Here is a 24,598-nt window from a genome sequence, read left to right as displayed (position 1 = left end):
ATTTCATCAACTGTTACCCTAAAACTACCTTCAAGGACCAGGCATGGACCTATTAGCCAAGAATGCAAGCACTACCATTTCTCTTTGCCAGCATAAAGAAAAGTTTATTCTAAATTCGACCAATAATACTGCATATACACACACACACACACACACACTCATTATTACTCATCATGGAGGGAAGTGACTAGCAGAGTTCCACAGGGTTCAGTGCTGGCACCAATTATGTTTTTAGTATACAGTGCATCCCCACAGTACGCGAGTATATGGGCGGCAGAGGACGTCGCGTACTAGGAATTCACGTACTGTGAATACATAAACCTATGGGAAAAATCACATATGGGCGGCACCCCCCTTCATGGGCAACCCTCGAGACCCCTTTCAGACCTAAGTATTGTACTATACAGGGAAACTATCTAAGACATATTACCAAAGATAAAGTTAACCAACAAGATTACGGCTTTACTAGGTAAATCAACAAGGATATGGCCTAACTAAACCAACAAGAATATGGCTGCTCACATTTACCCAAGAGGACAACAGGCATGATGGAGGTAAGGAGAGGATCCAAGGCAGGATGAGGCACCAAGCGTGCATCTCCTGCATCTCCCACCACACCATCCGACACACCACCTTCCTCACCACTTTCGTCACCAGCACTTTTGACACTTGCACCAGCTAATGCACTCACTTCATTCATAAACCCTTCAAAGTCTATTTCTGACACCTCAGACATCGAATCAGTCTCTTGATCCTCCTCAGGATATGGCTCTTCTTATGTTGAAGGGAGCGGTTCCTCACTTTGTTCAAGCCGAAGGTAACGGGTGATGAGTATTTGCTTGCGTCTGTTTACTTCCTGGTTGTACTTGTCGGTGTTGAAGTGAAAGGTTTTGTCCAGTGAAGACATCACTTCCTCCACTCGAAACTGAGAGCGTTTGATGTCCTTGAATTCTTCCTTGAATTTATCAAGGGCACACAGTACCCTGCTGATCTCTATCATGGACGAATCTTTACTCTCCATCACTGGTGTTGCTGGCTTTGCTGCAATCTCCTGCTCTGTGTCGGCCTTGTCCACTTGCTGCACAATTTCCTGGGGATCCTGCTCTGCTACTGCCGAATGTAAACCCCTTATCTCCTCCAGCGAGACGGCCTGAAACCCGGGCACAGCTTGTGCGCTTGTGAGAATGGCTGCCTCGGCAGCGGCCAGGGACTGAAAGCCAGTTCCTGGTGCGATTTCACACAGGTGCGGTACAAGGAGGCGCCAAGCATGGTTAATTGTTGCAGTGGTTATATCTGCCCAAGAGGACAACAAGAGAGTGATGGCATTCTTGAGGTTGAATGACCACCAAAAAGCCATAATAGTCTTCTCAGGAGCTGAAGTTGGTTGTGTGGGTGCTGTGAGTGGTGAAAATGAAGCGGGTGAAGTGAGTGGCGAGTCCAAACCATCCTTGGTGTCCATGACATCACTCCCAACCGTGTTCAAGTCAAGACTCACCTGCAGTCCCTCACAGCTGTCGGTCTTGTTGCGGAAGTGATCGTAGAGGCGTTGGTGGTATAGTTGCTTGACCGTTGCAATCAACTCCTGGTCTAGTGGTTAGACGAGAGAGGTTATTCTTGGGGGTAGAAAAACTATCTTGCATTCCTTGCTAAGGTTTGCTAGCCAGGTTGGATGACTTGGGGCATTATCAAGGATGAGCAGCACCTTGAAGGGGATGCCAAGTTCCTAGGATTTTGCCTTTGCATCAGGGATGAAATGCCGCAACAGTCACTCGGAAATGATGCTGCTTGTCATCCAACCATTGGAGTTGCTGTACCAGTATACCCCTCTGTCATCCATGCAGCGCAGATTCTTGTAACATATGGGATGTGCTGCAGTATGCACCACAACAGGCCGCATCTTGTGTGAGCCTGAAAAGTTCATGGCAAACATGACTGTTATCCTGCTCTTGTCGATTTTTCTGCCTCTGGCCTGGCGCTGGTGCTTACTAATATAAGTACACTTCAGCATAGCCTTGTAGTATACGGCTGTTTCATCGGTGTTATAAATTTGGTCCCTGGTGTAGCTGCCCTCTTCAAATATCCCCTTTAGGATGGCTGGATAATCCCTGGCCACCATTTCATCCACTGATGCACGCTCCCCCGTGAGCCAAATGTGACGTAGCTCCTTCCTCTTCAGAAAGCTAACAACAAGCTTCAGAGCTGCAGCTTTGTAGAAAATCTTGGCCTGGTCCCTGATGTAGCACCCGTTCAGAGGAATTCCTTCCTTCTCCTTCCTCAGGATAAATGTAGCCAGGTACTGCTCCATACAAATTATAGCCTGGTTGGTCAGCCTGCTTCTTCCGTCCAATGCCGCCATCTCATATGTTTTCACAGTCCTCTTTATGGCCTCCCTGTTAGTCCATATAGTTCACACGGAAGATTCTCCCAAGCCTTGTCAATGGCCGTGTTACCCATCCCACTCTCCTTCTTCCTAATGACTTGCATCTTCATGGCATGGGTGATGCACTTCTTCTTGGAGGAGGGGGCAGACATCTTGGCTCACAGAAAAAATAGCCTCTGAGTACACAGGGAGGTACCTGGAACAGCTAGTGTACCCTCTGTGCATGTGTGTTTCCTCTGCTGAAACTCTCACCTCACCACCCTCCATGCGGCGCATATGGGCATCACGTGATGAGTGAGCAGCATCTATGTCACAAGGTGGGCAGAGTGTAAGTAACCGTTATCGCTTCTTGGGGGGGGCAATGTCGTGTACTCGGGGTAACCCCGGATTTGAGCCACTCTTTGCCCCCCATCTCGCTTACAAAAAAAAAAAGTCCTCGTGTACAAGGGGGATCGCGTACTTGGAACTCACGTACTGTGGGGATGTACTGTACTGTACAGTATATAAATGACATAGACAGTAATACTGGAAATCAACGCTATCTGAATATGTTTGCAGATGATGCAAAAATACAAAGGAAACTTACTAACAAAGATCCTTGCAAAGAGCTACAAGAAGAATTAATAAACTTCATAAATGGAGCAATAAATGGCAAGTGGAATTTAATGTGGACAAGTGTCACATAATTACGTTTGGTAACAGTGAGAAAAGACCAGATTATAATTATAAGTTAGGAAGATCAACCCTACACATATCAGAAAGGGAGAAGGACCTAGGAGTGATTATCAATAACAGACTATCTCCAGCTGACCACATCAGTGAGAAGGTACGCAACAAGTGTACACTGCTTGCTAGTACGAGAATAGCATTCACATATATAAATGAAGACATGCTGAGAAAAATAATAACATCATTCATCAGACCAACCCTGGAGTATGCATCAGTAGCCTGGAATCCTCATCTCAAAAAACACATAGATAAGACTGAAAAAGTACAAAGAGCAGCTACAAGATGGGTACCAAGCTTAAGGGATCTGTACTATGAAGAAAGACTACAAAAACTGAATCTACTAACACTACAGGAGAGAAGGGAAAGAAGAGACATGATTAAACTATATATATGCATCTCAGGGAAAGAGAAAATAGACATAAATGAATATATAACCTATGGGAACGCATCAGCGAGAGGACACTGCGAAAAACTACACAAAAAAAAAGAGGCGATAAAGACGTAAGGAAATTCAGCTTCCCAAATATGGCAACTGATCAGTGGAATGCACTGCTGAATGAAATAGTGTGTGCCAAAACTATTAATAAATTTAAGGACAGGTATGATAAAAAATGTTTAATACACAGGACAGTACGAGCTTGACTCATTCCTGTAAAGATACAATTAGGTAAGAACAATTAGGTAGGAACACACACACACACACACACACACACACACACACACACACACACACACACACACACACACACACACACACACACAGCTGTTTTGGTACTTAACCAACATCAAACATGGCCGAAAATGTAAACAATGAGGGACTCGAATTTCAAGGATTTCATACAAATACCAATGTCATGGACCTGGTTAAAACATTAATTATGAGGATTAGTGAACTTGAAAAGAAAGTAGAGAATCTAGTGATAAAGGATGTGTCTGAAAATACGGATACTACCATACAGAGTCTGATCCAATCCAATGAAACAGCAAATGAAGAGATTAGAAATTTGAAGCGTGAAAATGTTGAATTGAGGAGGAAACTAGAAGAGAGTACTAATAAAACGGAGAAGGTGAGTAGCGTATTAGAAGAGCATAAGGCAAAGTGGGCACACATAGAAGAAGAACAGAAAGAAGTGGTCAGCTTAAGAGAGATCATCCAGGAAGAAACGGAAATGAACAAGAAAAAAATGGAAGAAAATGTAGTGAAAATACTGAAGAAAAAAGAGAAAATAGTGAGAGAAACTGTAGAAAGGAAGAGATGTGTGGTAGTATTTGGAAACGGGGAAGAGTAAGAAAAGGTTAGGTTCGTAAGACTCGAGAGAGACACGAACCTGGTGAGATGAATATTAGGCAAGATTGACCCCGAAGGAGACAAGTGGGTAAAAGAAATTGAGGAAGTAAGGAGGATAGGGCCTTATAAGAAAGGGGAATCAAGACCAATGAGAGTCAAGTTTACATCAGAAAGTGTAATAAATGAGATACTTAAAGTGACCTGGAAATTAAGCAAAGAGGTGGGGATGGAAAATATTATAATAAGAAAAGATCTGAATGAAGAAGAAAGAGAAGTTTTAAAATCATTAAAGGAAGAAGTAAAGGAAAAAAATGACAAGAGGACAGAGGAAGAATGTAATACTTTTTTTTGGAGAGTATTGGATATGAAAGTAAGGAAATGGTATTAAAGGAAATAGAAGTGAAGGAAACTAAGGGGGATGGTTGTGAAAGATCAGAAGTTGAGGAAGTGGTACGGACAGAGAGTAGGAGAGAAGAGGGTATTAAAAACGTCAAAAATAATTTGAAGGTGATATATACTATTGTTGATGGTTTCATATTGACAAGGATCGAAATTAACGATTTCTTGAGAGAACATGAACCTGATGTCATGTGCTTTGTAGAGACAAAATTAAGAGAAGATACTGATGTTCATTTGGGAGATGGTAAATACAAACTGTGGAGAAAAGACAGAAAAGAAAAAAAGGGAGGAGGAGTGATGATAGCAGTGAAGAACAACATAAATGTAGATACTGTGGAAATGGGAGAAGGCAGGGCTGAAGTGATATATATGAAATTAGAAACTGGAGAGAATGTTAAGAGAGATATTGCGGTAGTGTATGTTCCCCCAAAGACGAGAGCATGGAAGGATGACGAATACCATGAGATGTTGTCAGATATGGCTAGCTATTTGCAAAAAATAATTGAGAAAAGCAATAATATAATTTTGGTGGGTGACTTTAACTGTAAAGAGGTGAACTGGGAGGAATGGTAAACGGGAGGCGGCAAGGATTCGTGGGGCACTATGTTATTAAATATAATAATGAATAATGTGATGACGCAATGGGTCAAAGAAGAGACACGGTTTCGAGGTGAGGACACACCAGCAAGGTTAGATTTACTGTTCACCAAAGAACCTGATGTAATAGAATCATTGAAATATCTCTGTCCTTTAGGAAAAAGTGATCATGTGGTCAATGAGTTCCAGACGTTAATAGGGAACGTCGAGCCAAGAGACAAGCTTCATAGACAGGGAAGATACAACTTTGGGAAAGCAAATTTTACAGGATTGAGAAACTTTTTTGAAAATGCGGATTGGAGAAAATTCAGAGAAACAAGAGAGATACAGAGGAAGTGGGATATCTTTCTAGACCTCTGTAATTTGGGAGTGGAAAAATTTGTACCAAGAGTAAGAGGGAAAGGAAACAGGAAAAAGGAGTGGTTTAATAGAAGGTGTATGATAGCAAAAAAAGAGAGAGATAAGGCGTGGAACAATTGGAGAAAGAGAGGTAACAACAGAACAAAGGAAGAACAGAAAAGAACAAGAAATGAATACACAAGAATACGTAGAGAAGAAGAAAGGAATTTTGAAAAAGGTATAATAGACAAATGCAAGGATGAACCCAAACTGTTTTATAGATATGTTAATGGCAAACTGAAACAAAAGGAAGGAATCACCAAACTGAAAGTAGAAGGAGAGGTCTTTAAGGATGCGGCAATGCAAGCAGAAATAATGAACAAACGTTTCCAGTCAGTTTTCACTAAAGAAAAGGAGCTTGTGGAAGGGGAAGGAGTGATTAGAAATGTTCCGGTGATGAAAGATATAAAAGTGGAGGTACAGGAAGTGTATAAATTACTGGAAACTCAAGATGTAAGGAAAGCCTCAGGACCTGATGGAATTTCTAATTGGGTACTGAAGGAATGCAGAGAACAACTGGCGGATAAAATTCACAGTTTAATCGTATGCTCACTGGAAGAGGGGAAAGTGCCACAAGAATGGAAGAGGGCAAATGTGGTACCAATTTACAAGGGAGGAAACAGGGAAGAACCCCTGAATTATAGACCAGTGTCTCTAACCAGCATGGTCGCAAAATTGTGTGAGAGAATCCTGAAAGACAGATGGATAAAATATCTGGAAGAGATGAATATTTTGGCTGAATGTCAGTTTGGATTCAGAAGTGGAAGGTCATGTGTTTCTAACTTGTTGAGCTTTTACTCAAGAGCAATTGACGTGGTACAGGAGAGAGATGGTTGGGTGGATTGTGTGTACTTAGACTTAGAGAAGGCCTTTGACAAGGTACCTCATAAGAGACTAATGTGGAAACTAGAATATATAGGAGGACTAAAGGGGAAACTTCTGGAATGGATGAGAGACTTTTTGAGAGACAGACAAATGAGGACAGTAATAAAGGATAGGATGTCTGGATGGATGGAAGTAACAAGTGGAGTCCCTCAAGGCTCAGTGTTGGCGCCAGTAATGTTCCTGATTTACGTAAATGATATGGTAGATGGAGTGAACAGTTTTGCAAGTCTGTTTGCTGATGATGTAAAGATCTTGAGGAGGGTAGAGGTTGAGGAGGATTGTAAAATACTGCAGGAGGATTTGGATAGGATACACAATTGGAGCCGGACGTGGGAAATGAAATTTAACGTAAAGAAATGTAAAATATTGGAAATGGGTAAAAGTACCAGGAGGCCATCACTGAATTATTTGTTGGGTAATGAATTAATCACAAAAAGGAGAGAAGAGAAAGATTTGGGAGTGCTGGTCCAAGATAGTTTGTCACCAGAAAAGCACATTAACAAGATAGTTGGAGAGACTTATAAACTCTTGACTAACATAAGAGTAGCATTTCATTATATGGATGAGGAGATGATGAAAAAACTGATAGTGGCCATGATCCGCCCCAGGTTAGAATATGCAGCAGTAGTGTGGTCCCCACACAAAAAGAAAGATATAAACAAGATTGAGAGAATACAAAGAACAGCAACCAAGATGGTCCACAGTCTGAAAGACCTGTCATACAGAGAGAGGCTGGAAAAACTGGATTTGCCTTCCTTAGAGGAAAGGAGAAAGAGGGGAGACATGATTGCAGTGTTCAGGACCATGGTGGGAGTAGATAAAATTGACAAAGAAAATCTGTTTGTATGGGATAAGAGAGCAACAAGAGGACACAGAATGAAATTGAAAAAGTCAAGCTGCTTGAAGGATATCAAGAAATATAGCTTTCCTTACAGAAGTACAGACTTATGGAATAGCCTGGACAAAGAGATCGTCCAGTCTAAAAACTTAAACGAGTTTAAAGCTAAATTCAACTTACTGAGAAACAGCGATGGAAACCCACGAACATAGTACATTCCATGTATATCACAATTAGGTATATTAGGAAGGAGAATATAAGAGAGTATGGAACAGTGGGTGCAAGGATTGTATGGGTGAGGATGAAAGTAGGTATACAAGCATGGGCGATTGTATGTGTGTATGCTCCAACAGAGGATCGAGTGGCAAGAGTGAAAGATGAGTTTTGGGCGAGAGTAGAAGCATGTATGGACAAGTTTGAGAGGAGCGAGAGAGTGCTGTTGATTGGAGACATGAATGGCAAAGTCGGGAATGTACGAGTGGATGGAGTGGTTGGTCAGTGGGGTGTGCCAGCGGAAGTAGATGGGAATGGTAGTGCTTTGGTGGACATCTGTGCTGGTAAGGGGTTGGCAATAGCCAACACCTACTTTCGTCATAAGATGATCCACCGGTATACATGGAGAGTAATGAGGAGGATGGATGGTGAACTTGTTGAACGAAAGGCAATGATAGACTACGTGTGTGTGGATGAGCGAATGAGAAGACAAGTGTTGGATGCAAGGGTGTGGAGAGGGTGGGGGAATGGAGTCTCGGACCATCACTTAGTGATGGCCAAGGTAGAGCTGCAAAGAAAGTGGTTGAGGAGGCGAAGGGGAAGACAGGAGGAAGCAGCTCCTGTGAGAAGAGTGGAGAAATTGCAAGATAGTGAGAAGAGGACAGAGTATAAGAGCATAGTGGAAGAAAGATTGGGAAGGTATGAGCTAGAGCAGATGGAAGGGGTGGAAGACGTATGTAAGATAATCACGGAAGAGATAAGCGCAGCGTGTGAGGCGGTTTGTGGAGTGAGGAGGAGATGCAAGGGTGTGCAAGGGACAGCATGGTGGAATGATGAGGTGAAACGAGCTGTGGAACAAAAGAAGAAGGCATATGGTGAATGGTTGGCGAGTAGAGGTAGGGGAGAAGATGAGAGAGAGAAGAGAGAGGTATATGTGAGCAGGAGAAGGGACGTTAAGAGACTGGTGAAGGAGAGTAAGAAGAAAGTGGATGAAGAGTTTGGGAGGAATCTGAGTGTGAAATGGAGGGAGAGTAAGAAATTGTTTTGGAAGGAGGTAAAGAAAGTAAGGCAGTGTGAAAGGGGAAATAGTAGGGGAGTGAAAGATAGGAATAACAGATTGTTGGTGGAGAAGAGAGAGAAATTGAGGAGATGGAAGGAGCACTTTGAGGATTTGTTGAATGTAGAGAGTGAGAGCAGTGTGAGTATAAGTGGTTGGGGAATGGCTGGGAGAAGAAGAGATGAGAGGAGGGAGGAAGAGATCAGTAGGTCGGAAGTAGTGGAAGCGATGAAGAAGATTAAGCTGGGAAAGGCCCCAGGAATTGATGGAGTGTGTGGTGAAATGCTTAGGTATGGGGGTGAGATTGTTGTGGAGTGGATATGGAAGTTGTGTAGATTGGCTTGGGAAGAGGGAAGGGTTCCAGAGGACTGGAAATCAGGTATAATTGTTCCTCTGTACAAAGGAAAAGGGGAGAGAGAAGTATGTGGTAACCATAGGGGTATTTGCCTTCTTAGTGTGACTGGTAAAATATATGGTAGAATACTCATTGATAGGGTTAGGCATATGACAGAGGAGCTAGTTGGAGAAGAACAAGGGGGATTTAGGAAGGGAAAAGGGTGTGTAGATCAGATATTTGTTCTAAGATGTTTAGTGGAGAAGTATCTAGAGAAGGGAAGGAAAGTGTACGCTGCCTTCATGGACTTGGAGAAAGCTTATGACAGAATAGATAGGAAAGGTATGTGGAAGGTACTAAGAATATATGGAGTGGAGGGGAAATTGTTGAGTGCTGTGAAGAGTATGTACGAGGGAGCTAGGGCTACGGTGCGAGTGGATGGTGAGTTGAGTGAGTTCTTTGATCTCAATGTGGGACTGAAACAGGGGTGTGTAATGTCTCCATGGCTGTTTAATATATATATGGATGGGGTCGTAAAGGAGGTACAAGGTAGGGCAGTGGATGTGGGGGTGGCCCTAATGAATGAGGGTGAGATTTGGAAGCTTCCGGTGTTGCTGTTTGCTGATGATACAGTATTGTTGAGTGAAGATGAATGGGAGTTGCAAGGTTTGGTGAATGAATTTGGGACAGTGTGTAGGAGGAGGAAGCTGAAAGTTAATGTAAACAAAAGTAAAGTTATGGTGTTTGAGAGGAATGAAGTCACAGAGTGTGCAGTGAGGTTGGATGGTGAGGATATGGAGAATGTGAGTGCATTCAAGTACTTGGGTAGTGTGATGAGTAAGGATGGAACTTTGGGGGATGAAGTACGTGAAAGGGTACAGCAGGGAAGGAAGGTTGTTGGCACACTGAAAGCAGTGATGAGAAATAGGGAGGTGAGTATGGAAGTTAAGAAGTCACTGCATGATGGTATTGTGATCCCTACCCTGACGTATGGAAGCGAGGCGTGGACCTTGCAAGAGGGGAACAAGTCAAGAGTGAGAGCAGTGGAAATGAGTTACTTGAGAGGAGCATGTGGAGTGACATGGAGGGACAGGTTGACGAATGAAGAAGTGAAGGAACGTTGTGGGGTAGATGTGGATGTGGTTGAAAAGATTAGGAGAAATACACTGAGGTGGTTTGGACATGTGGAGAGGATGGAGAATGAAAGACTGACTAAGAGGGTGTATGTAGGTGAGGTGGAGGGAGGGAGAGGGAGGGGTAGACCGAGGATGAGGTGGAGGGATGGAGTTGAGAGGTATATGAGGGAGGGGGGGGTGAGTTGGGGGGAGGGGAGTCAAATGGTGGGTGACAGAGTGACTTGGAGGCGTTTTGTCTGCGGCCACCCTTTGCGGGATTAGGGCGTCGGGCTATAGATAGATAGATAGGTAAATACTTAAATATTTGGAACAACTTAGACAAAGAGGTGGTGCATGAGAAAGAAAAACATTCATGTGTGTAAAGGTGGACTTGATAAATGTGGATATGGAGACAGGACAACACGAGCATTGCTCAATTCCTGTATACTACAAATAGGTAAATACAAACAGGTAAATACACAAACAGTACTTACCCAAAGCCACTCTGGTTTTTCAGAATCAAGGCAATGGGCTGCAGTAAGAACCCATTCTGGTGTGAGTAGGATCCCTCCACACAAATGCCATCCATCAACAAAGTTGGTAGCCTGGATACTGACTAACCATGGGAACTGGCCTGTGTACATATACTGTATTATATTATTCTTGAATATTTCATTTAAAGTATCAATGGGAGAAAACATAGTTTTAAACATAAAAAAATCCTAGAAGTGCAGACACAGTATAGAAAATTTCTATGTACTGTAATAGTTTTTGTTCATGTGGCCACAGGTTCATCTGACTGTGAATCAAGTGGATTGTAGAAAATGCCATTTAAGCTTAGTGCTCCTAGAGGTCTTTTGTTGTGGTTTTAATTACCATAAGTGTGTGCTCTATGAGAGAGGTGCATGAGTTGAAGTGGTTGTAATGTTAAGAGCTGCATTATAATGAGGGCATAGTGCACAGTTTGTAAGTAATATGTTTTATTGATAATGAGGTAGAGAAGGGTGGTGACCATGTGGCTGTCTAGCTAGGTGAACTAGTTTTTCTCTCGGAAAATCAGCTTCTGTGGGATTAATGTCTTGTCAGGATTCACTGAGAATGCTCCTTGGCTAAAAGTTGTGGATAGCTATGGTGGCTACCTCTGTCAGTGAAAAGTAGTGTTGGGTGGAGGAGGAGGGATGTTTTTGAGGCATTCTGCATCGAGTGGGAAGTTATTAACTTCTTGTTTCTCTGTGGTGAAGGACAATATATTTTAAAAAGACAGGGAAAGAAAGAAGCCTGTGGTACAATGAATTCTGTTCTTTCTACATCCTGTTAGTTTTCTTAAGGATTTATTCTGTGCTTTTTAGGCTCCTCCATGTTTAAAGCTGCTGATTTGGGGATCCACTGGGCTTGTTTAATTTGTTGCTACTGGACAAACTGTCTACAAACTGTTCTCAGTGATTCCATCTGTTATCCAAAGACAGTGACTGTGAGAGTTTTCAAGGCATTTCAAAGTACAGTATCAAGTTTACATGATGTTGTTTCACTGGCACTGCTTGTGAGTTAAGAAAGAGTCATGTGTTTATCTACTGAACATCCAAGAATTCTGGGATTTGCTTTTAAGGGGAGTAATCAACCAAGAAAGTGATATGCAGGTGTGTTTAAAAATCATGTCTTTCTGAGTCAAAGAAAGTTAAGGTTGCTTTTGTTGGCGAAGTATTCAGGAATTCCTACAGTACTGACTTTCTCTGGCAGCCTAGTGCAAAATTATGTTGTAAAGTGCACTACACTTAAAATAACCTGTCTTATCCAAATTCCTATCTCTGCATCTTGTTTCAAGATGTGGGTCAAAGCTTTTCATGGCATGTTACAACATGACACACCTTTAGTAGCATCCTGTCCACCTGCTATCCGAGGCTGCTTGGAGTGCACTGCACCTGCCACCACAGTTACCACTGTATCTGGAATTAATTGAAGATTAATCTTTTTGAGTTAACAGGTAGTGGAATTTTGATTTAATTTTGTAATGGTACCCTGACCTGCACTGTAGTTTTAAGCTTTGATCGTATCTTCTAGTAAAACTGAACACTCAATTCTCATTATAATTACTTCATTATTTTCACTGTACTATATATATATTGTTCATAGATTCTGCTGGATAAACAAAGTCTGCAATAAGCAAAGATCGAAACTAAAAAAAAATGTTTAGTATAATACCGTACTATAGTTGCTGTTGTTGTGTTACCCCAGTTCAAGCAGACCCAACTCCTGCATGCGAGCAACTGCCCCTGCAGGGCCACCCCATGCAGTGAACTGATGCACCATATGGCTGACAAGCTTCGTCACAGCGAGGCACAGGGATTAGTGTGGAGGTTTGCTTCCTTGGTGGATGCCCCATTTACATCTCCACTCAGTTAACAGGGGCACAATAGGAGGCTCCATGTCATCCAGTTATTGGCAATATAGTACCCACATTCTAAATGGTTTCCTGAGTTACAGGAAATCATCTGGGTTGTCACTTAGTGTATAGCTACCTGAGGGGGAAAGAACAGTAATAAATGGTGACAGGAAGAATGGAAGAAATGGGAGAGGAGGAACACAGACACAGAAAAAGAATGATAGACATGAAGAAAGAAGTAGGTAACACTACATCAAGTGAATAGATGATGGGCACCTCCACCTATTCCAATACTATAGTTAGAGTAAATGTTACCTCAAAATAATCATTATGAAATGTAAATCTCTTGGGTATCATAAAAACTTTAATTCTCAAATGTACAGTGATGAGACAGACATGATTATTTCAAACCACTTTGGACATCACCTGACAGATACCTCTGATTATGGTTATAAATATTTGCCAAATTCATATTTTCTCTGTGAAATATGACAAAATCTACATTATCATTCTTGGCTTTGTGTTCCATGAAGCAAGTTACCTGTTTGTCTTTAGCTACTCTAATTTAGAAATGCAGAATTTCCAAACCTTTGTTATGTCACAGCAGTCAAGTAGGGAAGATGCATGCTGGTAACCATTCCAGACCTGTCTCATTCATTTGGGTACCTGATAGTGACAGAGTGGTGTGGAACTACAAGATTGGTAGATGTGCTTGCACAGTGCTCCCAGACAGGGAACTGAAAGTATTTTTGTCACAGTTACATTTACTTTGTCACATTTACTTAGTCAGAGTTCAAGATGGGAAGGAAAGAAACGCACACACACACACACACACACACACACACACACACACACACACACACAAATTCTACATAACTACAGTGTTTCCTGGGGTCAGTTGGGCTCATTAGCTTTGGATGTTTGCATTTTTGAAGACCTTTGCTATGAATGCCTATGTATCCCCTTTTCACCAATTGATGGCAATCAACTGTGATACGAGATGCCATGCAGCTCCATTACCACTGCTGTGTCATCAACAAGTGTGTGTGTGTTCTTACCTAATTCTTTACAGGAATGAGTCAAGCTCGTACTGTCCTGTGTCTTAAACCATATTTATCGTACATATCCTTAAATTTGTGAATTGTTTTGGCACACACTATTTCATTCGGTAGTGCATTCCATTGATCAATTGCTCTGTTTGGGAAACTGAATTTCCTTACGTCTTTATCACCTCTCTTCTTATGCAGTTTTTTGCAGTGTCCTCTTGCTGATGCTTCTCCATATGTTAAGTAATCATTTATGTCTATTTTCTCCTTCCCTGATATGCACTTATATAGCATTATCATGTCACCTCTTTTCCTTCTCTCCTGTAGTGTTGGTAGATTCAGTTTATTTAGTCTTTCTTTGTAGCTTAGGTCCCTTAAGCTTGGTATCCATCTTGTGGCGGCCCTTTGAACTTTTTCAATCTTGTCTATGTGCTTTTTGAGATGAGGACTCCAGACTACTGATGCATATTCCAGGGTTGGTCTAATGAATGATGTTATTATCCTTCTTAGCATGTCTTCATTTATGTATGCGAATGCTATTCTCATATTTGCAAGCAGTGTATACATGTTCCGTACCTTCTCGCTGATGAGGTCAGCCGGAGATAGTCTGTTATTGATAATCACACCTAGGTCTTTCTCTCTTTCTGATGTGTATAGGGTTTTATTTCCTAACTTATAATCTCAATCAGGTCTTTTTCCACTTTTACCAAACTTGATTACATGACACTTGTCCACATTGAATTCCATTTGCCATGTACTACTCCATTCATGAAGTTTATTTAATTCTTCTTGTAGCTCTTTACAAGAGTCTGTGTTAGTAATTCTCCTTTGTATTTTTGCATCATCTGCAAACATATTCAGATAGCTCTCATTTCCAGTGTTACTGTTTATATCATTTATATACACTAAAAACATGATTGGTGCCAGCACTGAACCCTGTGGTACTCCACTAGTCACTTCTTTCCATGATGAGTAGTTTCCTTTTAGTACTCTTCTCATTTCTCTTTTTATGAGAAAGTCTTGCATCCAACAAAACAGTTTGCCTCGAATTCCTCCTTGATGGTACAGTTTCCATAAAAGTCTTTGGTGTGGTACTGTGTCAAAAGCTTTCTTGAAATCTAAATAGATACTGTCCACCCATCCTTCCCTTTCCTGTATTGTGTTTGTTACTCTGTCATAGTAGCTCAACAGATTAGTAACACATGATTTTCCTTTTCTGAAACCAAACTGTCTTTCTGTTGTCATACTGTGTTCTTCTAGATGATTTACCCAAGCTTTTCTTAAAAGCTTTTCTAATACCTTGCTTACAACACTGGTCAGTGATACTGGTCGGTTGTTGAGTGGATTTTGTCTATTTCCTTTCTTGAATAAGGGGACAATATTTGCTTTTTTCCAAATATCAGGTAGTTTACCTTGACTCAAGGATTTCTTGAAAATTAAAAATAATGGTTTACTTAACTCCTTTGCACATTCTCGTAGTACCCAACATGAAATTTCATCAGGACCACTTGCTTTTCCTCTGTCTAATCTACTTAACTCCTCCTGTATTACTTTTTCTGCTATTTGTATATCTGGTAGTATGTGTGGACATGCATGTTCCACATAGTCCCTCTCAAAATTTTTTTCTTCTGTAAAAACTAATTGGAAATTCTTATTTAGTGCTTCACAAATATCTTTCTCTTGTGTAAAAGTGATTCCCTCATCCGTAATGGATTGTATTATACCTGTATCTTTTACTCTGGTTTTGCTTCTGATATAGCTGTAAAACAGCTTTGGTTGATCACTACTTTTATTTATTATATCCTCCTCAAACTGTTTTTGGGCTTCCCTCCTTATTCTTGTATAATTGTTTCTTGCCTGTTTGTAATTATTATACGCCCTTCCACTATTGTGTCTTCTGTATCTATTCCACAACAAATCTCTTCTTTCTTTTGATTTTTTACATTCTGTATTGAACCATTTCTGTATTTTCTTATCTGCTTCTTTGTACTGTGAGATGTACTTCTGGACTCCTATTTTTTAAAATTCACAGAATTTTTTATATACAGCATTTAAATCTTGTCCTCTAAGCTCATTTTCCTAATCAACTTCTAAGAAATACTTCTTTAGGCCTTGATAATTTCCCTTTTTATAGTTTAGGCTCTTTTTGTAACTGTCATTGCTGTTTACTATGTCATATGCTATCCTGAAGTTATAATTTAGTACTGCATGATCGCTTTTGCCGAGTGGAGGGTGATATATTAAATTGTCAATATCATTTTCTTGCCTAGTAAATATTAGATCTAGCACTGAAGGCACATCAAGTCCTCTTTTTCTGGTGGTTTCCCTCACATGTTGCGCTAGGAAAAACTCTTGCACGAGATCCAGGAGCTTTTGGTCCCAACAGCTTTCTTGGCTAATTATATCTAGAGTATTCCAATTTATATTTGTATTAAAATCCCCAGTTAGTATAATTCTTTCCGATTTCTCTTCCATTTTATGTAGTAATGATCTTAAACTCTAAATTGTACTCTCTGCCAGGTCCTCATATTCATCTCTTTCCCATGTGTTTGATCTGGGTGGCATGCACAAATTGGCTACAATTACTTTACCTTCAGATGTGTTGATCTCTACTGCAATCAGTTCTACTTGTGATGGTATATCTAATTTTATTTCATTGACTTTTAGATTTTTCTTAGTTAATATTATAATTCCTCCTCCTTTTTTTAAATTTCTGTCTCTTCTCCATATATTGTATTCCTCTAAGTTTAGTATATCATTGGATATCCTTGGTGTTAATTTTGTTTCAGTTAGGCATATTATTTGTGGTTCATTTTCTCTGACATAATCATTCATCTCTAGTAATTTAGATACCATTCCATTCACATTTGAGTACATCAACTTTATCATCTTGTTTATATACTTGTCATGACATGGTTCTACTACCTTCCTCCTTTTTATTCCATCCTGTTTGTGTACCACTTTCGTACCTGCAATCCTATTACTTTGTAAAAAAATTTCTTCTTCTCCTCTTCTATTCTTCCCTCATTTTTTGTTTTTGCTTCCTCCCTTTTCTCTTTCAGTAATTCCAGTTCCTCTTGTGTTAGGCATCTTTTTATCCATACATTTTTGAACTCCTCTTTTTCCATAAGATTCTTTGCATTTTTTAGTATCTCTTCCACAGTGTTTACACCTGGAAAGTCACCTTTAGAGGTTTTGTCCTTCTTTTCTCGTATTTCCCTAACCTTTTGTGTTCCTCTAAGTCTTTACTACAGATTTCCTCTGATACTTCTTTCAGTAAGCTCATTACATTTGCCATCTCCTTTTTGTCTCTTGTGATCTTGTTTTTTACTTCTTCCTCTTCTATACCAGTGATTACTATAGATTTGTTTATATCTACTGAATCTCTGACTAACTTTGAATTGTTTTGGATTATTCTTTTCACTTCCTTTTTAATGCTTTTTTCCTCCACCCTTGTTTCTAAGTCTTTCTTTATTTTCACCATTTCAGCATACGTGGTTTCCACATCATTTTTGTAGCTTTGCACAGCTTCATTCACCAGAGTTATCTTCTCCTCAGTATCACTGCTCTGGTCTATAAGACTGCTTACTTGCCTAATTGTCTCTGTGTCATTTTTGAACTCTTCCATAACACTCTCATGATTGACTACTGTACTTGCCATTTCACTCATTTTCTTCCTAAGTGTACTCAGTTCCACTGTTAGTTCACTGATGGTTGTGTCTTTCTTGTTGGCCTCCCTTCCTAGTTTTTCTATTTCTTCCTTTTGCAAGTGCATCTGCTTCTTTATTTCATCAATTAAATTTTTGAAAGTCATTTCTAGTTTGTGTACACATTCAACCAGTCTACTGTGAGTCTCCACTTCAACCAGTTCTTGGTAGAAATCATCATTTTGCTTTTTACCTTTATCCCTTTACTTTTCCAAATTTGCTTTACTAAAGTATGTATCCATTTTGCAATACTAAAAGTACAGAGTATGTACTTACATCTCCTGTGTTGCTGTAGTCTAAACAAACCTCAGCTGACTCAGCGCATTCTTTCTTCTTGGTTCTCTTTTCTTTTTGAACAAGTCTTGTTTAAACTTATTATTTTTTTCCTTTTAATAATGAAAAATCATTTAGTCTAACCTGGTACAGAGCTTGACTCATACAAAGATACTAATTTAGGTAATGCCACTAGCCGTGTTGGTTCGGTACGGAGCGCTGATGTCGCAAGTCTGCCTCGATTGACTCCCTCTGTGTGTGTGTGTGTGTGTGTGTGTGTGTGTGTGTGTGTGTGTGTGTGTGTGTGTGTGTGTGTGTGTGTGTGTGTGTGTGTGTGTGTGTGTGTGTGAACCTTAAGTTTGAAGTCAAAGTTTTCTTTCTCCTCGGCCAGCTGCCAACCAAGACTAATATGTTTAACCTACCTCAAGGAACAGATTGTAAATGTGTAGAAGAGATATATTTATGTAGCAGTCTCTGCCCAGACTGTGACTTTGTAACTGAGTCCCCACCAAGGAATTTTGTGAAAGGTCAACTGTCAGGCTTTTGGCCTCCCATGGTAGTGCTTCCCAAGGTTTGAATTAAAACCCAAGATGCGATGTAAGTGCTGGTGACAGCAAAGGTACATGACCATTAAAAAAAAGCTTGCCCTGATTAATGTATGGTAGCACACCAGTGATGCTAGCTGTACATGTCACTCAGCACCACTATTAATTGCCGTCTATTTATCTATCTATTTGTCCATTCCCAGACACCTTAATCCCGTAAGGAGTGGCCACAAACAAATCGCCCCCATGTTGCCCTGTCCCCCACCATTTCACTGCCCTGCTCTCAGCTCACATCCCCCTCTCTCATATACTTCTCCACTCTATCTCTCCATCTCATCCTTGGCCTCCCCCTCCCTCCACCTCACTCACATACACTCTCCTTGTTGGTCTCTCACTCTGGCACACATTTATGCATGGTCAGGGTCTTCAAAAGTGTAAATGTAAATAGTCTGAAACAAATTTATGATAGTTGAAAAAAATCTTCCACAACCTCCCCTTCTGGATCCATGACTGGGAAGTACTGAGTACATCTTGTTGTCAAGGGGAAAAAAAATCCACACCCTCATTTTATCCATGTAAACTGCAGGAGCCTGAGATCAGGTTACCACTGTCTGTAACATTATAAGGGTGAGTTGCCAGTTTTCATCTCTCATGAAATAACATGACTGGGAACCCCCCAGCCACCTCCAGGTGATATGCACTGATGCACAAAAACATGGTCTTAGCCTTGACTGGTGCTTTACACCACAAGATGCCAAGGCATCTGTTTTACCTGCATTTTTAAATTCTTATGAATGTAATATACTGCAGAGAGAAAGCTGTTGGGAAATAAAAGTTACTTAGAGAGAGAACCTAAAACCTTGGAGTCCTGACATTTATGAATGAACTGATGAACAAGGGGCAGTAGCTATGCTAAGTATTTTCTCTGGATAATCCCCCTGGCAGCAACTTTGTATAGTACTGTAATAGGCTAAACAGAGGCAGAGCCATAAGTTTTTTAAAAACCTGTAATGTCCACCACTCTCCACAGATGACAGTGTTGAGTATTGATCAAATTTAATTGAAGGGGGAGCCCTTAACTCTAAATCTACATCCATTAGCTTCAGGACTATTGTTGGGTAAGCAAAGGGCAGGACATTATGTACTTTTCTTATATAATCCCATACACAGTTACTTAATGTAGTAATGGGTTAATGCACAGTAAGTTGCTTTACACTGGTGTGTGTGTGTGTGTGTGTGTGTGAATGTGTGTGTGTGTATTTACCTACAGGTAGTTGTATTTACCTAGTTGTGATATACAGGAAATAAGCTACGCTCGTGGGGTCCCATCTCTGTTTCTAAATAAGTCAAATTCTGCTTTAAATTTGTTTAAGTTTTTAGACTGGACGATCTTTTTGTCCAGGCTATTCTGCACGTCTATGCATCTATGAGGAAAACTATACTTCTTGATATCCATCAACCAGCTTGGCTTTTTCAGTTTCATTCTGTGTCCTCCTGTTACTTTCCTATCCCATACAAACAGATCTTCTCTGTCAATTTTATCTACTCCCATCATGGCCCTGAACACTGCAATCATGTCGTCCCTCTCTCTCTCTCTTCCTCCAAGGAAGGCAGATCCAGTTTTTCCAGCCTCTCTCTGTATGACAGATTTGCCAGGCTAGGGAACAACTTGGTTGCTGTTCTTTGTATTCTCTCAATCTTGTTTATATCCTTCTTTTTGTGTGGGAACCACACTACTGCCGCATATTCCAATCTGGGGCAGATCATGGCCACTATTAATTTTTTCATCATCTCCTCATCCATGTAATGAAATGCCACTCTTATGTTAATCAAGAGTTTATACATCTCTCTAACTGTCTTGTTAATGTGTGTGTATGTGTGTGTGTGTGTGTGTGTGTGTGTGTGTGTGTGTGTGTGTGTGTGTGTAATTCACCGGGTCGGTCAGGATCACTTGATGGTCGTGATGGTCAGCTTTTACCCCCCCGGAAGGGAGCTGAGAGCTCATATAGTCCGATCTAAGGGCAAGGCTATGACCTTCACACACACACACACACCCGTCCCCTTGCTCAAGGGGGACAGTAATCACCCACTTCGTCAGTGAAACTTTTCGCAACCTGAGCGAGGCGCGAACTCCCGTCCACCAGTTGGCAAGCGGGAACGTTACCACTGCACCAGCGAGCGGTGTGTGTGTGTGTGTGTGTGTGTGTAATTCACCTGGTCGGTCAGGATCACTTTATGGTCGTGATCGTCAGCATTTTACCCTCCCAGAAGGGAGCTGAGAGCTCATATAGTCCGATCTAAGGGCAAGGCTGTGACCTTCACACACCCACACACCCGTCCCCTTGCTCCAGGGAGACAGTAACCACCCACTTCGTCAGTGAAACTTTTCGCAACCTGAGCGAGGCGCGAACTCCCGTCTACCAGATGGCAATCGAGAACGTTACCACTGCACCAGCGAGCGGTGTGTACATGTAAGGATTATGTCATCTGCATAGGAAACTATATGGATCTGTGGTGTTTGGGGTGTGGGTATGTCATGCATGTATATGTTAAAGAGTGTAGGGGACAAAACAGATCCTTGAGGGATGCAATTTATGAAGTTTCTGATATTCAATGACTGACTGGCAATTGTTACACATGCACATCTGCCTGCTAAGTAGTCTGCCAGCCATCTTTTTGTGTTATTGTGCATGTTTGTGTTGAATGCCTGTATTTTGTTTGTGAGGTTATGGCGGGGTATGGCACGAAAAGCTTTGCTAATGTCTAGTGTAACTAGGAGTGTTTCTGTGTGGTGGCCTAGCTGAATTGATGATCATCAAAAACTCTTTGTGTAAGGTTTGTAAGAGGAGTGTGTGTGTGTGTGTGTGTGTGTGTGTGTGTGTGTGTGTGTGTGTGTGTGTGTGTGTGTGTGTGTGTGTGTGTGTGTGTGTGTGTGTGTGTGTGTGTGTGTGTGTGTGTGTGTGTGTGTGTGTGTGTGTGTGTGTGTGTGTGTGTGTGTGTGTGTGTGTGTGTGTGTGTGTGTGTGTGTGTGTGTGTGTGTGTGTGTGTGTGTGTGTGTGTGTGTGTGTGTGTGTGTGTGTGTGTGTGTGTGTGTGTGTGTGTGTGTGTGTGTGTGTGTGTGTGTGTGTGTGTGTGTGTGTGTGTGTGTGTGTGTGTGTGTGTGTGTGTGTGTGTGTGTGTGTGTGTGTGTGTGTGTGTGTGTGTGTGTGTGTGTGTGTGTGTGTGTGTGTGTGTGTGTGTGTGTGTGTGTGTGTGTGTGTGTGTGTGTGTGTGTGTGTGTGTGTGTGTGTGTGTGTGTGTGTGTGTGTGTGTGTGTGTGTGTGTGTGTGTGTGTGTGTGTGTGTGTGTGTGTGTGTGTGTGTGTGTGTGTGTGTGTGTGTGTGTGTGTGTGTGTGTGTGTGTGTGTGTGTGTGTGTGTGTGTGTGTGTGTGTGTGTGTGTGTGTGTGTGTGTGTGTGTGTGTGTGTGTTGGATCACTGTGTGGTAGAGATCGTCAGCATTTTACCCTCCCAGAAGTGGAGCTGAGACTCATATAGTCCGATCTGTCTAGTTTGTGACCTTCACACACCCACTGTAGATTTGGCTGGGGCTACATTAACCACCCACTTCGTCAGTGAAACTTTCGCAACCTGAGCGAGGCGCGAACTGTCTACCAGATGGTAAGGTTCGAGGATGTGTACCACTGCACCAGCGAGCTTTGGTGTGTACATGTAAGGATTATGTCATCTGCATAGGAAACTATATGGATCTGTGGTGTTTGGGGTGTGGGTATGTCATGCATGTATATGTTAAAGAGTGTAGGGGACAAAACAGATCCTTGAGGGATGCAATTTATGAAGTTTCTGATATTCAATGACTGACTGGCAATTGTTACACATGCACATCTGCCTGCTAAGTAGTCTGCCAGCCATCTTTTTGTGTTATTGTGCATGTTTGTGTTGAATGCCTGTATTTTGTTTGTGAGGTTATGGCGGGGTATGGCACGAAAAGCTTTGCTAATGTCTAGTGTAACTAGGAGTGTTTCTGTGTGGTGGCCTAGCTGAATTGATGATCATCAAAAACTCTTTGTGTAAGGTTTGTAAGAGGAGTGTTTGTGGAGTGTAGCAGCCTAAAACCATGTTGTGATGGGGCTAAGGGGATGTGAGGTGTTACTAATTGTAATACTAGTCATTCAGTGACTTTAAAGGGGGTGCAGAAAAGTGTGATGGGGCAGTGTGAGGAAGGCAATGTGGGGTCTTTGTTGGGTTTGGGGATAGTGATGATAGTACCATGCTCACACACATCACAAAGCCAGCCAGGAGACAGGACGTGTGTGCTGGGCAATCCCCAGGTCCTGTACTCCCCACTTACTGCTTTTTAATCAGCCCATGCACCACCGACCGGGCTAAGGTATGGCCCGGCCTGCACTATATGTGCAGGGAATCTTTCAACAACAACAACAGTACCATGCTTCCTGATGATAGACTTAAGTTCTGCAATATGGCAGTGTGACAGTCCAATCAGGAGCACTACCAGATGCCCATGTATGGTAGCACGGGGGAAGGCGTGGAGAGGTGGCACAATGGATGCAACTTTGTCTGAGCATTTGTCATAAAAGTATCTGTAAAATGATGCAAGAGAGGCAACATTCCTTCTTACCCGTAGGAGAGGTAATTCATTTGTAATAGCAGAGTTATTATTTATTCTAACAGTTTTGTTCTGAATTTTGTCCAGCTGTTTTATTACAACCTCTCTACATCCATTCCACAAGGGTGAGCAATATTCCAACTGAAAGCACACGTGACTTTTGTAAATTATAGCTAACTGCTTGTTAACCATGTACATAAAAATTCCTTGATTTAATAAAATTACACAGTAGTGCTTATTTACATTTTTTTTTTTTTTAATGCAAATGGCTGTACATGAACCAACTGAAATAACAAAGAACCATGGTCAAAAATACCAAGACACCAAGAGACAAAGTGCCATGTTTTGGCTGATATTGGTTATCAGCTGGATGTCTGCCACAGCACATGTGGAGCTCAAGTAGAAATATATCATTAGAATTTAAAATTACCTCCTATTTCTAGTTGTATTCAGTCCAGTAAAATGTTTGGGTATGGCAAGATACTCTCAAGAAATGTTTATCATTGACTTACCATGCACTTTACTTCTCAGGTGGCAACTGTTTTGACAATTCAAATACTATACTTAAGTTTGTGCACAGAAACACATAACGTAAATACCAATAAAAAGCTGAAGAGTTCAACCTACCTGTTATTCAGGTTTTCCAGCATCTTCAGTCAGTTGTTTTGTTATACTACCATGAAATGAGGTCAACCATTTTCAGGCACCCATTTTTATGCTCTGACTCAGGATTACCCAAATTACATTTGTACGGTGAAATACTTACATAAGCAGACACATATCTTGGTCGTCATTTTGTGTAACACTCAATCACTGGCATGGAAATACACAGTGCAAGGAATATAAGTAGACGAAATCCATGAGAATGTGGACAGCAGTTTCAGCCACATCTGTTCTCTCCCACACCTACTTCCCTACAACAGTGATGAAGCAAGGACATACTGGAATGTGACTCACTCATGTTGACACATTAGTGGACTGAGATTTCTCAAATCCGATAAGCCTGGGACCAATCTCTTACCACATCAAGGATTTTATGGAATTACAGATAATCTTGGTACCTGTTATAGAGATAAAGAGTTATAAAAAAAGAAAAAATGTACCTGAATGACACTGCCTAATTCAGCCATTATTATTATAATCTCATATCTTATATAATTAGGAATGGTGTATGGTAAAATGTTTACCAGTATAGCACTTGAATTTAGAGGAATATTGCAGCAATAAGAACAGCAGGTAGATATGTTTGCTATATTAGGGGAATTTTGTTGTGCAATGATAGAACATACTGTACTTTGCAGATAAATGACTGTAGATTACAGACAAGCTACGCTCTCTGAACATACACAAAAAAAAGAAAAAATATTAAGCGAATGATTACCACTACAAATTTGTAACTGGTACTACAATGGCAGCATGGATAAGTCAGACATGAGATTCTAGCTTGGAGTAATGAAACAGGCTTTTGTGAAAACAAAAACATACTTTTCCTCACTTTTGACTAGAAGTTTTGGAGGCACCTTACTTCTTGCCCATTCCTAATACAGTATGAATAAAGTTGTTTGGTTGTAGCATGAATAAAACAAATGTTGTCACTGCACACAAATGGAATAGTGGTGACTTTCTAATCCCATCAGTATGGATATTTTTTTTTTTTTTTTTTTTTTTTTTAAATGTGTCTGACTCTGGGCATAGGCTTCAAAGCCTGCTATCAAGGCCCAGCAGTCCTCCTACATACCATACACCTCTACATGGATGCTGAACCAAATCCTAATAACTATAAAAAAT

At 41.1% G+C, this 24,598-nt stretch overlaps 1 protein-coding gene across 1 annotated transcript in view; it reads right to left on the bottom strand.

Annotated features, from left to right (window-relative positions):
• The window catches only part of LOC145410147 (trypsin V-A-like), a 41,434-nt gene extending 17,830 nt beyond the window's left edge, over window positions 1-23,604 (bottom strand). The window contains exons 1-3 of the mRNA XM_080280345.1: window positions 23,577-23,604; window positions 12,100-12,177; window positions 10,729-10,868 (exon numbers count right to left, since the gene is read on the bottom strand). Coding sequence (XP_080136471.1) covers window positions 10,729-10,868; window positions 12,100-12,177; window positions 23,577-23,604 — 246 coding nt within the window. The remainder of the gene's footprint in view (window positions 1-10,728; window positions 10,869-12,099; window positions 12,178-23,576) is intronic.
• Between the last annotated feature and the right edge of the window lie 994 nt (window positions 23,605-24,598).

The sequence above is a fragment of the Coenobita brevimanus genome, chromosome 84 (assembly GCF_032717465.1).
Source record: "Coenobita brevimanus isolate Jiangsu-jjx chromosome 84, ASM3271746v2, whole genome shotgun sequence".
Classification (NCBI taxonomy): Eukaryota; Metazoa; Arthropoda; class Malacostraca; order Decapoda; family Coenobitidae; genus Coenobita; species Coenobita brevimanus.
Note: the sequence above shows the minus strand (reverse complement) of the source record. Positions and strands in the feature narration are given on the sequence as shown.